Source organism: Misgurnus anguillicaudatus, chromosome 14, assembly GCF_027580225.2.
Source record: "Misgurnus anguillicaudatus chromosome 14, ASM2758022v2, whole genome shotgun sequence".
NCBI classification, from domain to species: Eukaryota; Metazoa; Chordata; class Actinopteri; order Cypriniformes; family Cobitidae; genus Misgurnus; species Misgurnus anguillicaudatus.
The window spans coordinates 14,428,868-14,446,729 of NC_073350.2; the positions used below are offsets into that span (position 1 = coordinate 14,428,868).

The 17,862-nt window shown below is 36.8% G+C and overlaps 1 protein-coding gene across 1 annotated transcript; it reads left to right on the plus strand.

The window, feature by feature from the left end:
• The first annotated feature begins 1,393 nt into the window (after positions 1–1,393).
• Positions 1,394–9,861, plus strand: krt98 (keratin 98). The gene is made up of 8 exons (XM_055185004.2): positions 1,394–2,078; positions 2,560–2,642; positions 4,625–4,781; positions 6,131–6,292; positions 6,524–6,649; positions 8,681–8,898; positions 9,045–9,055; positions 9,649–9,861. Exons 1-8 carry the CDS (start codon positions 1,776–1,778, stop codon positions 9,744–9,746), a joined length of 1,158 nt encoding a protein of 385 aa, XP_055040979.2. The 5' UTR covers positions 1,394–1,775; the 3' UTR covers positions 9,747–9,861.
• Positions 9,862–17,862: the final 8,001 nt, after the last annotated feature.

Consider the following 17,862-nt stretch of genomic DNA (forward strand, 5'->3'; position numbering starts at 1 on the left):
CCCCAAACCTTACCCTAAATCCAACATTTCACGGGTTTAGGCCGTAGCTACTAACCAGAATCATTGTTTTTCATCCTGATCCCACTCTAAACCTAACCCTAAAACCAACATCTTGTGAGATTTGGCTGTAGCTGTATCCCCTCTAGCCTCTGCACATAAATGGATGCTCGCGATTGTGTCAGGGGCGGGGCCATGCACGGTTGCTCCAGTGCGTCATTAAGGCACGTTTTAACCCTGCCCAAATAATCCTGAACACAAAAATGGTCAAAAACTGTATAGTGTTGTAACTCTGCAATTCAGTACTACATAGTTTACATTCTTTTTGGCGTGTTTCAGCAAAACATAACATACTAATATTTATAATGTGTTCAGAAACAATTTTCAAGATTTACTTTACAGAGACATTATGAGTCAAACTATGTGTCATGTCACTTCTATGTTCAAATTTAGGTCTAGACATCTTAGGAATGTTTCTGTGCCCTTGTAATGAAAGATACATCAAGATACTGAAAATCTGGTAAAGCAGCATTCTGAAGTGTAACCCATACACATGTCTTACATTAAGTTGTGCAGTTTTAAAGTATACGTTTTGTGTCTCAGACTAGTTTGACTTAGACTTTGAGACGTCCCTGAATATTCATAGCAAAAGAGGAAGAGATTGTGTATTAAAGGATCTATATAAAAAAAATAAAAATAATAGACCTTGATGCTGATTGGTCAATTACATTTACGACCGCTCCACCAAGCTATTATTAGTGTGCATAAAAAAGTTTGGTTGCATAGCAACATTCTGTTACTGCTTACATGTGATAGACCAATAAAGGGATGCTATCACAGTTTCACCTTAAGTAAAATAAACACAGTTTAACTTCCTTACGTGCCCTTAATAGTTTCATTATGTGATAACAGTTTGTGACCCTGTCTGTAAAACCCAGCTTGATATCTTTATTGACTGAGTAAAATCATTAGAAGTATCATAGCAACCGAAGCTCTAAGCTGAAGAAACGCGGGCAAGTGCCCACAGTTGGCATCCGCCTAGCGGTTTCTGTCAAGCTTAAACGCTTTGGTGTATACGTCCCTTAATGTTTTTTGAGGAACCACTAATGTTTTTTATAGCATCACTGTGTACTTTCTTTTGCTGGCAGACATTTGTATGTAAGCCAAACCTTATGATGTCAGAGAAGATTCAAAAGGAAATTTATGAATAAATAACCCTTTTAAATATTTGGAAAAGTCAAATTTTTAAGTCACAGATAATATAGGAAGGCTCTTAGTAATGCTCATTTAAAATTGAATACTTTTAATTTAATCTTTCCTACCAACTTGATTCTTTTCACTTTTTAATGCATTCTAGTTTTATAATCTTAAAAATCTCTCCGCAGTTATGTACTGATCCCTAGTGTGTGATATGGCCCCAGCTTGTTGACACATGACCAGATATACCCCTCATGTAGGAGTTGTCTCTTCAGATAACCATTTGGGCTGTAGATTTTTCGAAAAGTTATGTAGAAAGCTTTTGTTGGTCTACGGGCCATGAAATGTCAGCCTCACCTTTAACTGCGTAAAAATGTTGATGTGCGTGTTTTCTTATAAAGAATTTTCCCCTTGAAGTCCATGAGGGCAAAAATGCAGAACGAATGTTGTTCTGTGCCCACATCCTTTCCACTCCCCCACCTCATACAGGTACTTAAAGATGTTTTAAAGTCACGGTCAAACAGTTGCTTGTGTGCCTTGCTGTCCATTTCCAATTTGGGAACCTCTGAAAGAACTTCACAATGTCTTTTAAATCAAAAACGCTTAGCGTTTATGGAGGAGCCGGTGGTCGAGGAACCCACATCTCCACTCCTTCTTCTTCAAGAGGTTTCAACCTGGCTGATGCTGTGGATGTGACAGCTGATGAGAAGGCCACTATGCAGAATCTGAATGGTCGTCTAGCTACCTATCTAACAAAAGTGCGCTCGCTGGAGAAGTCCAACGCTGAATTGGAGAAAAAGATCAAAGAGTGGAACGAGAGTCACACTTACACCCCGTCTGACCACTCAAGACACTCGGCCATCATTGAGGACCTGAAGGAAAAGGTGAGTTCAGAGAGGGGCTGCCTCAGAAAAATGGACACACACGATCACGTTAAGCTTGATTCATATATAAGTCTTTAATATGTAATGAGCTGTGAAGGACACTAATTGGCTTTTCAACTAGGTCTTAGTAATTTTTAAAACTATAGAAAATAGTGTTTGAATGCTTCAGGTCAGCCAGTTGTAGTACCTTTAAAACTAAGTCACTTACTGAGTGTGATAAGGAGGTAGTGGTTGCATGTTGAGAAAGGGAATAATAATTTTTGTTGACAGATTTGGCTTTTGGTCTACATTTCTGTGGCAGCACAGAATTTCACAGACGGCTCCAAAAATAAAATGAACCTACGGTATATGCCAGACTGTTACTTGTGCAATACTGTAAACAAATGTGCTATTTTCTTCTGTTTTATAGTGCAATCCACTGAATCTTGTAAATAAAAAATATTGACATGTATGTTCAAATAAATACATTTGTTCTTGACAGATTCTCTTAATTTTAAAAAATAATGGCAAGATCATTTTGGCAACGGACAACGCAAAGCTAGCAGCTGATGACTTCAAGATAAAGTATGAGAAACTAAATATTTTTGTCATTTGAATGTATAGATTAAAAGTAATTCATTAATTGTTTCCTGTCCCTATTACCTAAAAAGCAAAAAAAAAGCATTTAAATTATTTTTACAACTTTATGTCTTTCATTTTATGCAAAAGGGTAAAAGGGTCTTTTGTTATGTTGTTAAATTATATTATTTCTTCCATCAAGAAAATTAGTAGGCCTAAATGCAGTGGTGGGCTGTGTATTTTACACCTAGGCCTTCAGTGGAGATTGTGCAGATTCATGTCATTCATTCTGTTATCACTGTTTGGGGTAAAGCATTACAAGTAACGTGCATTATGTAATAATATTACTTTTCTGAAGTAACGAGTAAAGTAACGCATTACTTTATAAATGTACATATTAATATTTGAATTATACTTTTTAATACTTTTTAAAAAAGTAATACAAGTTACTTTTCAGTTTAATTAATTCAAAGTTAAAAAAACAATGTACTGCATAAAACTGAACGTATTAACTTAGATTTACGCACTCTATGCGTGGGCGCCTGAGCGGAGTTTCAGTCATTTTTGTGATGAAATATGCAATTTCTGAATGCAGAACTTCTTAGTCATAAAAGCCACCTGCAAGGCCTGAAAGCGATCAAGCCTCAGCAATGTAAGAAAAAGTAACGCAAAAGTAAAGCAAAAGTAACGTAAGCATTACTTTTCATGAAAAGTAACTAAGTAGCGTAATTACTTTTTTGGAGAACAACTTAAAGGTCACGTTCTTTCTGATCCCATTTTTTAAACCCTAGTAGTTAGTGTGTAATGTTGCTATAATAGCATAAATAATACCTGTAAAATGTTAAAGCTCAACGTTCACTGCCAGGCGGTATATATTTTCTTTCAGAGAATTCACCTTTCAAAACCTACAGCGAACGGCCGGTTTGGACTACTGTCCTCTACTACCTGCTTTAATGATGTCAATAAAACTCTAAATAAACTCTGCCCACAGGAATACGTTAGTCGCAAGTTAAAGGCGCTCTCAGCGAATCTGTGTAACGTCACTTTTTGTTGATGTTTAAACTGTTTTCAAACAAACGGAGAGTAGCTAACTCCTCCCTTTCCCCCTTCCTTACGTGCTTTCATGAACGCGCCCAACCCCCACCCCCACATCTTTCTTGTCGGTTATTGGCTGAAACACTTTGTTATGTTTCGTGACGGTAGGTTTGGCCACTGTGTTTTTATTGCAGTTTGTGGAGCCTGGGCTGTCTACAGAGATCGCGTTTTTTTACAGTTTGATCAGCGGTCAGGCAGCAAGCAGATAGTGAGGAGATGTTTGCTGTATGTAACAAAAGAAATGCTTTATGGTCTAAAATGGGTTAATTCGCTTAGAGCACCTTTAAGCTAACGGCAAGCGAGCTGCTATCGAATCACAACACACTAAACAAACTACACAATCAGAACTCGATACGTATTTCTGAAAGAGGGACTTCATAGAACAAGGAAGACGTCAGCCCGTATTGAGGACAGTGAAAACAGCGCTATACAGATAAGTCAATTGTGTGAAAAATATGAAACATGAACACATTTTATATTGCGCACTGTGAACACAATCAAAGCTTCAATATTGTAATGCATTACTTTTAAAAGTAACCTAACTGCAATTGCGCATGTCTCGTGTCAAATACTCCTTACATTCATATCTGATTGGTTAAAGCAACAGCTTCATTGCCACAGATTTCCATGACCCTGGAACTCATGATGGCGGAAATATGATTGGATAAAAGTTACAACATAAAAATACACCACTGAAAGCAGCACAGCCAAGAAAAAAGTATGGAATGAAGAGAAAAGACTATTGGGAATAATTGAAAACACATGGACAATCTATTAAAATGTATGCCAGTGATAGTGTTTAGGCCAGTAGACAAAGCCTTGCAGGCCCTACAGCCCGCCATTGCCTAAATCATATCAGATTTTCATTTTTGAGTTTGTTTTTTTCACCTCAGGTATGAGAGTGAGCTGGCCATGCGTAAAATTGTTGAAGCTGACATTGCCAGTCTGAAAAGGTTTATGGATGAGCTGACCTTGGGGCGGTCAGATTTGGAAATCAATATTGAAGGTCTGAAGGAGGAGCTAATTTTCCTAAAGAGAAACCACGAGGAGGTACGAGTTATATATTTTACTTTTTAACATCTTCAGTGAGTCTATTATAAACTGTAAAAAACTGTAAACTGCAATTGCACATTTACTGCACTATGTGACACTATGTGCTGTATACAGTGAACATCACCCTGGTGATTTGCTGTAGTGCTTAAGTCTCAGGGCTGCTGACGCTACTCTTCCAGCGAGCGAGCCATGACAATTCGTCAAGTCTCAATGCCAAGCAATTCGTCTATTTACACTGAACTAGAAACACAGCTATACTTGGTTGCATTTGGGCAATGGTCCCTGTACCAGAGACAATCGTGCTGCTCTATGGCAACACTGAAAGTCTTAGACACAAATTCCTCTGGCCTTGGTCGTATGGCGACAAATAAAGACTCTGTTTCTGTAGTAGCTTCTGATGAAAGCTCCCTTTAATTGAAAAGTAAGGACGTGTGGATCGTCTCCCGGTGTGAGATTCCACCACTCCTTGGATTCCACACACACAAGCATGCACACACACAAACACACGTGCACACGGACACACCCACCCCTGTGAAAACTGGATGGCAAAAAATTTTGAACCAAATGCAAGATTACTTCTGTGATTATCGGGGTTTGCCAATCTTCAAAACATTAACACACAAATATTTTAAAAGTGGTTAAACCAACCATTGCTGCTCTGTTTGTTAGTTTTGTGCACATTTTAACTGGGAGACCAGTATAAACCAGCTATACCAGCCTCAACCATGGTTCAAGAGTTCAGTAATAAATGTAAACAAGCGTTTCGAAGTGTTAATGTCAGGCCATTTCTTACAAACTTAAACACGACTGAAAGAAAACAAGATGAATGGGAAAGTTCAGGTTGCCAGGAGCCGTCAGTTTAGAGATAACAGTAATGTTTTCATCCCAGCAAAAACACACAGACGCTTACTTCTTCCTTCCTTCAATTTTTCCTTTTTCCTCTTGTTCTTCTGACACTGTTTTTTCGGCTCCATTACATCATTTTCAACTGAACTGTACTATCACTGGGTCTCTGGGGTTTATTAAAGGTCATCCATATTTAAACACACTGAACCACTAACACTTTAAACCTACAAAATTCAGAACTATTTGCAAAAGTTGATAAAAAGTTGACAATTAGCAAAATTCATGTGATAATCACAACCTCCCTTTTTTCTGACATCTGAAATCGTTCAGGCATGTTTGCAATTGAATGTCTTGCCTCAGCCCACCACTCCCATATCTGTTTCATTCTTTATAAATCAGCACACAACGATTAATCACACTTATGCATCACAATACAATCCTTATCTGTCTACGTGCCAAAAAAAATCACACTTTCTGACATGTGTTTTTTATTTCCACAGGATTTGGCTCTTGTTAGGGCCGAAGCAGGAGGTCAGGTGAACGTTTGTGTGGATGCAGCGCCCTCTATGGACCTGAAAGAAGCCATGACAGATATCAGAGAGCACTATGAGGCCGTGACTGAGAAAAATCGTAAAGAGCTGGAGTCTTGGTATCAGAAAAAGGTAAAACTGCACCCTCTGCTGTGTTTACAATGAATTTATTTCATACCTAATAAAAAAGTGTGTCTTTAAATTTACTCACATGTTGAGTCCTTAAACTGTGATAATTTATAGCAATGCATTTTGATACTTGTGTAAAGATTGAGGCACATTCAGCTGGTCAAATTTAACCCCAATACAATGCCACTCTCAGCACTTCATATGTTGTAATGTTTGGTTTTATGTTAACTGCAGATCTGCAAAGTGGAACAGGAAGCAGTCACACAAACCGAAGAGCTTCAGGTCAGCATGATCCAGCTTAAAGACTTGAAGAGCAAGTTACAAAAACTTCTGATTGAACTGCAGGCTCAACAGAGCATGGTAAATATAAATGCACAGAAACATTTCTTACTCAAATGTGTTCAAATATTTCATAAAATTTAACTCTGTGGCAACATGTTGAGGCAGAAAAGTTTTTTTTAAACATCCAGTGAGTTGTGTTATGTGGCCTCACCCCTTTTAGTTCACCAACCAGCTCTTTGCCCACTTTGGAGCAGTCCTGGGAAATGTGCTGTCATTTCCTACACTTGCACAATTCGAAAAACAAGCTTCTTAAACAGAACACAGGATCCTAAATAAAATTAAAACAATAATTGCTTGTGAGATAGTTTCCCACAAGCAGCCAACAATGGTGGCTAGGAAACACCTATTTAAAATATTTTTAAAGGTGCAACGTGGGACTTTAAGAAAGATCTGCCTTTCAATATACACAATATTATCAGTGGTGTATAAAGACCTTACAAAATGAACTGAATTTGTTTTTATTACCTTAGAATGAGTTACACTGCGGGTCCCCTTACATGGAAGTCAACGTCTTGTAGCCCTAAACAGACAAACTGCTCTCCAGATTGCGTTTTGTTACCATGTTGTCTCAGAACATGATGTGTTTGTCCTGTGGCAGCTACTGTAGCTTCTCTATGTGTTTGCAATTCACAGTCTCACTACTAGATGGCGCTAAAAATCCCACATTGTACCTTTAAAAGTTACTTTAGGGAATGACCAAAATGTGCAGAGCGGTTCACAGGCAAAGGGTGGAAACTTAAAGGGACATTCTACTTTAAAAAAAATAATAATAATTTTCCAGCTTCCCTAGAGTTAAACATTTGATTCTTACCGTTTTGGAATCCATTCAGCTGATCTCCGTGTCTTGCGCTACCACTTTTAGGCTGGGTCTCATTTTTCTCTCTTACCCCTACCCCTCGGTTTTGCGCGTTCATGTGAGGCGAAGTGGCATCTCAATTCTCATTTTGATCAAGGGCTAGGGCCAAGGCGTAGGGATACATAGCCCTTGAACGAAGTTTGATAAGGACCACACTTGAAAGAGAGGGGTAAACGTTAACGTAGGAATTTCTCAGGAGAGCCGGCATCAAGATTTTTTATGGCTGAACGTCAAAGTGTCAAGAAGTCGCACAAATGAAAGTAACGTTATTTTTAGCAGATTAATTGATATTATATTATGACACTCATGTTTTATGATACTTTTAATAAAATGTTCAAGCGGTTTTAATTTTAATGTTTTTGTTTTGAATCGCTAGTTAAGCCGCTAGCTAGCAGCTAAGTTATGTGCTATTTGTTGAGCTCAGCTCAGGCAATCGATACCACAACCTGAGACGACAGCATCTTCTTTGTTTATGTCAACGCTTGTCTGTTGACGTAGCAGCCAGTTAGTGGCAAGAAAAGGTGACGCAAACGGTAATCGAGTGGTGTCTCATTTTTTAAAGACGATCTGTCTTACCCCTTCCCTTTCACTCGGTTTCGAGGGGCAAAGGGAAGACAAAGGGGAAAGGGGTAAGACAGAGAAATGAGATAGCATAGCTTAGCATAATCTATTGAATTTGATTAGACCATTAGCATCGCGCTAAAAATAGTCTTTGATTATTACGCCAGAATGAGAGTATAGTTCCTAGCCATTTCTGTTTAGAAAATCGCAACTTTTAATTTTCCGTCGGTCTTAGTACACGATGTAACTACAGAAGTCAAGTTTTAAATAAGAAAAATATCCAAACTCTTTGGTTATTTTTTTGCGCGATGCTAATGGTCTAATCAGATTCAATGGATTGTGCTAAGCTATGCTAAAAGTGGTAGCGCCAGACCCAGAGATTGGCTGAATAGATTCCAAAACGGTAAAAATAAAATGTTTAACTCTAGGGGAGCTGGAAAATTAGAATATTTTCAAAAAAAGTGGAATGTCCCTTTAAAGAGAAAGAAAGAAAACATTGTATGTCTATGTTATTCCATAGTTTTAATGTTAATTGAGTGACATGCCGATACAGTAATTAAATGATGAAGCATGATACAATGAGTAGCCTACTATGTATTAAAGATGTAGTTATGACCATTTCCTATACACAGAGGGAAGCAAAAGAGGGTACGCTGGAGGAAACACAGGCTCTATATGGTACCCAGTTAGCTAAACTTCAGGGGACTGTCACCGGCCTGGAGGAGCAGCTGAGCCTTGTTCATGCTAACATTGCTAACACCAAGCAGGAGTATGACATACTGCTGGACATCAAGGCCCGACTGGAGCGAGAGATCGCAGAATACAGAAGACTGCTGGATGGAGAGGAAAGGTAAAGCTGTATTTTGGTGTTTACTGCTGACTTTATGTAGTGAATTAGAAATTTGCTTACTGCAATTTGTTAAATGCAAATGCAGTGTTATTTATTTTTATAACGTTTTACTGACACAAGCTTTCTCTTCTTCTCTCCTATCACAGCCATAAACACAGTAAGTAACATTTTCAGTGACCTATGACATTGTATTGTTTTACAATGGGGTACAAAAGACTAAAATCACACTCTCAGCTAAAAGTTACAAGAAGGTACCTTTTCAAAAAGTAAACCTTTGTACCTAAAAGGTGCATAATGGTACCTCAAAGGTACATATTTGTACCTAAATGGTACATATCATATAGGACCTTTTTAAAAGGTGCTGTACCAGTGACAACTTTTGTATCTTTTTTCTATGAGTGCATATTAAAAGTCCATTCAAATTGAAATTTAAAGTAAAATTGAATACACAAAAACAGAACATTTTTGGATTTTGCACGTTTTATGAATGGCTTTAAATTATTACTACTTCTTGGTCACCATCCAAATGTAAGCAAATTTGTGACGGGCCATATTAACTTAAGACTTTTGAACCCCACGGCATATTATAAAACTATGAAGCAAAGTAATGCACTGCTATGTAATTTTCTAATAAAACTGATCTGCAACTTTTCAGACATTGCCTATGTTGTAAATCTTCACAGTGATTTACAAAATGAAATAATTAATAATTATTAACAACAAATAATTTGTTCTTATTTCATTTTTTAGAAATTGTCACCAAAACTATCACAATGGTGGAAACCATAGTGGATGGGAAAATTGTGCAAAGCAGTGAGCAGGTGGATGTCGATGAGAAAACAGACTAAATCATCGCTATTCAAACCTTTGCTGTTATAATCATGTCTTGGTTTTTAGACGCCCCGTTCAAAAGCTTTTTGTTGTTTATAATTTAAATAATGAATAAACTGACATTTACCCCCAGATTACAACCAGAATTGATTGCATGTAAAGATGTGGATTTATAGAAGGTTTACCATTCCAGTTTTATGATAACTTTACATTCTTCAGAGTGCTGAATGACTGATGCACAAATCTTGTACAAAATTAACAAATCAAGCAACAAGGATTTCACATAAAAACAATAAACTTATTTAGCACAAACTACGCCAGGAGTGGTGCTTTTCCATCATTGGTTTTTATTCATAAATGCATGAGAGGGCCTAAAGACTCATGTGACAGGTGTAGACAGACAGTGTCTGATAGGCCCATAAAGTTTATTTTATGAACAATGAAACCACTTTACAGCTGGAGAGGGAATAACTAAAAAAAAAAACATGTAAACCAGTCTTTAATGGTTTATTGATTTCCCAGCCTGGTCAGGTTGGCATTGGCGGCCAATGACTTCTTTTTCGAGGGCACACGATGCGAAGCTCGTCACAACATACAGAAAATACACTTTACTTTAAAACATAAAAGCTACCATCATACACCACAAGCAAAATCAGATTCACATAGTACACCAATGACAAATCAGGGTGGTGTAACAATGAAGTCGATTTATTTGCCCTGTGGTACCTTGGTTTGGCTTCGAGGTCACGCCTGTTTTTGGCAGCGACACCCTCGTACTACTCACGGATCTCAGTCAGCACACGATTCAGATCTTCCTGAGGAGCTGCATCCACATGGCTGCTAGTTTCTAGAAAGGGAAAGAAACCCTGAGGCAGACAACTGACATTTATAGTGCTGAGATTTATAGTGACTGCCTTGTCAATAAAGATGTCTTTTAATGACACAGTCAAGATGAAAGGGGCAAAATGGTTTTAATGAAGGCTTACTTGGCATTATCACCGGTCAGGTAAACTCCTCCATTCACACAGGTGGCATCCTGGATCTGCCAGATGAAGGCTTCAAATACTGTTTTAAAAGCATAAAACATGTTTTCCTTCAAAGCCACCACCGAATCCTTCTCCCCAACCAAAACCAGAGCCTGCTCCACCACCAGTAAAGGTGCTTGTCGCAGTAAAAATTGGAACCCTGGACCCTCCTGCACACACACCTACACTGACCCCACCCATCATGGAGGGCCACATGACCCTCCAGTGATGGAAACCCCAAATGGTATTAAACTACGGCTGTTGTAGGAGCTCATTGCAGGTTTGAAAAGAGTGCACAGATGAGAATAATTGGATATTTATCCAAGTTTATGAGGAATTTATATGCAGTGATAAGAAAAGGGGTGGGGGTAAAGATAGGGGTGGGAGGTAAGGGGAGAATACCAGTTTAAAACCTCACTCTACACCCAATGTATGCCTATAGGCAGAGTATCTAGCAGGTGAGAATACACAGACTGCTGGAATGAACTCTCAAAGCCCATAGCCTAAAGATATATGTTCAAAAGACGAAACATAGTTCTCAGAAAATTATCTGATTATTTTGACATGTAGGAATGCACCCCCTAATTTATGCACACATATCTGCTTTGCCATACAGTGTGGGTTTTATAATATGTATGTTGACAGGCTGACACCTACCTGCCAGCAGGGTTTCCAAGACAGAAGCTATATGAGATCAACATTTTTAAACCGTAAACCAAAACCACACTGTGAAATAGGATTTTTCAGGTGGAGTCCTGCCAGTTTTCCCTGAACAGACTTCCCTTTGTCTTTAAAACATGCAGAAGGAAAAAACAAAGATGTTAAAGCAAGAAACATTTTTTTAATCTAACTCTTACATTTGACAAGAGCTGTCTGGAGAAGATCCAGCATGTTGCTGCCAGCCTTTGCGTACACTCTAAAAAATGCTGGGTTATTTCAGGGCATGGTGGGGTTAAATATTATAATTTTTATACTTTAGGTTTATTTATAACCCAACTATTGGGTTTGTTCATATTTAACCCAAGGGGCTGAAATAAATCAGGAAAGAAAAGAGCTCAAAACATGACTCCCACATTCATGCAGGTTATAGGTGAAATGAAGATGCCATTCCTCAACGTGTATTAACTCTGTGGTGCAAGACCTTTATGAAGGTCAAGGAGGACCTGTTTCAACACATTAAAGGTATATGTCCTCCAGCATGATTTGCTAGAAGGTTGGCATGTCCTCTCCATGAACTGAGGTTTGCTGTTAAACTTGCATGAGCTTCATCATGACTTCTGCATGACTCTTGTCATGTTGATGTACCTTCAGAATCTAATGAACTGTATTGCTGATCAGCTCATTGCTTCATCCATATTTATTTTTCACTCTTTCTAAGATACAAACAGAAAATACAGGAATTATATACAAAACAATAAAAAACAAAACAATTGAGCAGAACTAAATGTCTTCTTCGGGACCAAGCATCAGTCTGTATTTAGTGTGACATCTATTGGCACGAAACACATCTTGAGCTTTTTTGAGGAGACTGGAGGCCTGAAGTCATTCGATTAGAATGAGAAATTAGGATTTAATTTCATTTAGGTTTAAGAGATCCTGCAGATGCCTGCTATTGCTCAAGTGGAAGGGGAGTTTACCCTTAATACTTGTTGACACTTCAGCGTATACTTTTGTACTGTTTTAAATACTAAATACACATTTCCTGTATATTCTCGTTGTATACTAATAAAGAGACTGAGAAATAATTATGATCACTATACAATTGCAAAAACAACAAATCTAATTCTGGTATGGTGGCCTAAGACTTTTGCACAGTACTGAAAATTCTTTTATCATTTACTCACCCTCATGTTGTTCTGAACCTGTATGAATCTTTCATTTTGATGAAAGAAAATAAAGATATTTTGATAAATGATGGAAAGCACACAGCTGATTGTAACCATTAACTTTAGGAAAACAAATATTATGAAAGTCTGATAACCCCTTTAACTTTAATCTACTGACGTTACTTCAGGAAAATTAATGGCCAATGTGGTGGAGGTGAAGGAAGTTAGAGTATGTATTTTTAACTGAAGAAATGGCATACGCTTTAGTCACATACTTGCGTAAACAGTCTTTGTCTTAAACATTTATACTACAACAATGAAAGCTTTCATTTTACCACAGGCTTTTCTTGTTTCATAATTTTTAAATCCAGAATAACTACCTAATTAAATATACAATAGATTGGTACACTGTAAAAATTAAGTTTAAACAACTACTTATTAATAAATCATTTAAACTTTTTTGACTTGTTAGAAGTTGCTATAAATTATAAAGTTGTAATACCTTAAGCCCATTCAACTCTTTATGTAATTTTTTTTGCATTTATACCAACTAGACAAGAAAGTTGAAAGTCAAGCTGTTTAACTTAAAAATATAAGTGCAACAAAGAATTTTTGACAGTGTACATGCTGGATAATGTGACTCTTTAAAGAAATGTAGATCATCCAAGATTGAGGAATGACATGTTTACTTTTGTCCTTACAAATGTTACATTTGCTATTACAGATGTCTATGTCTACCTAACAAATGTCAAGCAAGATTGGTGGTTGCCATGGTCACGTATCCAGATAAAAGATCTGTGACCAGTTGCAACAAAAACCCCTTTATTGTCACTAAGTGTTGTCTTAAAGGAAAACACCCCCGTTTTTCAATATTTTACTATGTTTTTACCTCAACTTAGACAAATTAATACACACCCATCTTTATTCAATGCGTGCACTTAATCTTAGTAAAGCGCGTCGTGAATGTGTTAGCATTTAGCCTAGCCCCATTCATTCCTTAGGATCCAAACAGAGATGAATTTATAAGCCACCAAACACTTTCATGATTTCCCTATTTAAAGACTGTTACATGAGTAGTGTGTATGGTGGCACAAAATAAAGCGTGGCGATTTTTTAAGCGGATGAAAATGAGAACTATATTATATGGCGGAAGAGTTTGCAGCACTTCGACCTCGTCGTGCAGTAACATCATCACTCCTGACTACGCCCCCTCTCACTTAAAGCAACACCAAATAGTTTTTTACCTTAAAATAACGTTTCCAAAAAAGTTTCAGTCGTTCATCCACTCGAAACAGGGTGAACGGCACTTTCACATTCGCTTTGCAGCACTCTATCGGCCAAAACTGCACTAAAGAAGTTTTCAACTGTCAGCGCGCGGTCCTGTAGTTCGAGTGAAAACTACAAAAACTTGCTTTCTGGCAAGCCTACAATCCAATCAGAGCCAGCTATGCTGCAGTATTTACAACAGTGGTAATGGACAATTATGCTTCTAACCTGTAGGGGGAGCAAAGAGCAAAAACTCTTAAGTGTTGCTTTAAACTTTTGTCAATATAAAAAAAATAAAATGTAAAAATATAAAAAATTGCCACGTTTTATTTTTGTGCCACCATACTTACTCGTGTAACTACTCATGTAACAGTCTTTAAATTTGGAAAACATGGAAGTGTTTGGTGGCTTCTAAATTCATCCCTGTTTGGATCCTAAGGAATAAATGGGGCTAGGCTAAATGCTAACATATTCATGATGCGCTGTGCAAAAATGAAGTGCACGCATTGCATAAAGATAGGTATGTATTAATTCATAACATACCTATCTTAAGGAAAGAACATAGTAAAATATATTGAAAAATGGTGGTGTTTTACTTTAATCCATCACATTAATCAATCAATCAATCACATTATTTCAATTGAAAGCATGCTTTAACCAGAACAGAAATAACATGAACATTGTCTTGTGTACTTTTTTGAAAGCACCTTAGTACACTAAAAAACCATGGGCTGAACCAACCAAGCCTTTTTAGAGTGTATGAACCTGTCTGCCCTGCCACTGGTAAGAGAATCACACAAAATTTGGTGTTTTCTGTGATTTGATTGACAGTTTCTTTTGTTGAGGTCTTATATTATTATCGCCTGCAGGAGTCTATGACTCACCGCTGTCCTTGGTTTCCTGTTATGTTCCCACAGTGAAGTTCATGCCAATACCTGTTGGTCTGTACACTACACTGCATGGCAAACATCTGTGGAGATCAACTCTCAAAGACTATAAGATCTTGGGTGATGAATCTCGCTCAAGGTGATTACTGACACAGGTTTGGCATCAAAACTATAATCAAGGCATCTATAACTTGGCAATTAACAGTACTGCATCTCTCAACAGTTCTATAGATCAACATTTATGCATTATAAGAACACAAAACACAGGGAGTGAAAAGAACCAATGGCATACACAATAAATTATATGTTAGATGCACTTCATTTGTGTGGCAACAAAACTGTTGTACTGCAAATTAATAGAGCTGTTTAAACTGTTTAATCTGCCAAATAAAGATGCCATGATTTTCATTATAACACTTTGTATTGCACAGCACAGAAAAGTCATAGACGGGAACCCAAGGATTACCCAACACAAGAGACTGCTCTAATGGTAAGGACTTCAAGAATGTACCAAGATAATACAGCACACATCTGTTTGAAAACCAAGGCTTTAACTTTATATAAAATGCGAAGCAGAAAAGGAAATAACCTTTCAGACTGTCAAGGTAAATGTTATTTAAAGCGTATAGAGAACATGAGAAAATTTTGTGAGTGGTTTTGATGCCCTCGGCAACTGGAACGGTTCCCAATCCTGCAAAGGGATGAGCAAATCCTATTTATGTTGTTTCCATGACTTACATAAGAAAGTATTTACCAATTGAGCCAGATTGATTGATTTTTATCTATGAGAAATGATATTACTAAATAGCTTATTTTAGTTTTTCTGTGAGGCAGAACGGATGTGTTGATGGTGAATCGTGTTACATGGGTGTGAATACCTGTTGCTGCTTCATAAGTGTGAGACATTGAATGAGCTTGACCAAACTAGTTGTAACTGTTGAGTCATCAATCTGGGTTTCATTAATGCCAAAAGATGCATTCTAAGAGTACTTAAAATTTTATTATGTTATGCTTTAATGATAACATCATTAACATGATTAACTTTTCAAATTAGTAAAATATAAACCTCAAAACTGTTCTTGAAACACAGTAGTTCAGCTCATTGTTGAAAATAATCAGAAGGCCTGATGACATCTCACCTCATATATCTGTCCACACCAAAGTTACATAACAAAAGAAAGGACAGAGTGTTGCATTACCATTTTGTGATAAAGCATATTTCAGTATAAATATTCATAAATATTGTCACATGAAAAACTGTAGTAGATACCATAGTAAAGAGTGTTCATGGCAACCTTTACTATTAACTCAGAATGTATGCATGAAACATAATAGTGACGTCCATAGGTTAAAATAAGTTATTACATGTTGTAATGAAAATATTTAATGCATTTTTACACTTTAAAATAAATGCAACATTTTTTGTCAAATTAACATATATTTTTATGTTTCTTTAAATTTAACTATAAATTATGTAAACTTTTCACAAGCCTAAACTTAATATAGTAGGTTAACTTGACTTGCAAAACCAAGTTGTTTTAACTTCAAATGAACATATATTTTTATGTTTCTTTACCTTAAAAAAATCAAGTTAAACAATTTCAACTTGATTTTATAAATTATGTAAACTTTTCACAAGCCAAACCTAATATAGTAGGTTAAATTGACTAGCCAAACCAAGTTGTTTTAACTGCTGCATTGTTTTTTACAGTGAGCAAAAGATTTTAGTAGAAGCACATATACAATATTAAAGCATGAGTCTTTATTATCGGCCCCCTTGGGGGGCGCGAGATGGTGTCAGGGGGCCCTGGATTTATGACATTTGACATGAATTATGACATGAATTTATCATAAATTCTGTGACCCCCCCCCCCCAAATTGGCTACCAACCAACAGCACTAGATTGTATAATTTAATACATTTTGTTTAATTCAAATTCTAAGTTTGAGATTTTTTATGTCATAATTTTTTGGGGGGCAAGGGACACGCCGAAAAGTTTGAGAACCACTTAACTAAAGGATGTATAATGACATCTAGTGGATTGTCTCTCAAAACACACCAATAGTTAGTTCCTCCAAAAATATTTGCCTTATAGGGATAGTTTACCCAAAAATGAAAATTCTGTCATTATTTACTCACTCTCATGTTCTTACACACCTGTATAATTGTTTGTGGACCACATTTTCTTCCATAGTATTCTTTATTCCTACTATGGAAGTAAATGGGGTCCACGAACGGTTTGGTTACAAACATTTCTCAAAATATCTTTCTTTGTGTTCATCAGAACAAAGAGATTTATACAGGTTTGTAACAATATGAGGGCGAGTAAACAATGACAGAATTTTCATTTTTAGGTGAACTATTCCTTTAAGCTTTCATAACTAAAAGATACAGCTAAGTAGCACAATAAAAACATGATAACATAATAATAAACATGTTTTGACAAAAATTTCGTTTTGGAACCAAACTTTTCATATATATATATATATATATATATATATATATACCAAATGCTGTCAGCACGTATTAAAGGTTCATCAAGTACCTTTGGTTCAAATCCACTTAATCCCGACCTCAGGCCATTAAAAAAAAACGGTTTGTTGGCAGAATCCAGAGTCTAAAAAAATATTTTACAAGTAAACTTGACAGACGCACTTAGAGAGTTTTGCATCTGAGCTCTTCATATGTCATTTAGGATGCAAGATGACAGGTTGAGTTAAAGAATTAAGGAAAGAAAAACTTTCATTTCACTCACCCTTCTTTTCTTGCTTACTGCTTCTGCTTTTGTTTTAAATTAACCCTTAGGGGTCTTAGGGGTTTTTGGCATTCTGGAAAAGTTTTGACCTGCCCTAACATTTTTCAGTTGCTTAAGAAAACTATTGGTGACAATATAACTACTATTAAAACTAAAGGAGTTTGCAGCAACTTAGACAGGAAAAACTAGTGTGATTATTAAAGTTTGATGAGTTTTGTGTAATGACAATGTTCTCATTGTCTTAGTATAAACACTTGAGACAAAGACAAAGTCTGTTTTCTTGACATTTCTTCAGTTACATTTTATAACACCACATAACTTGTTCCACCATGGTGAACATTAATTTTCCTCGAGTATCACTGTCCAACAGCTAC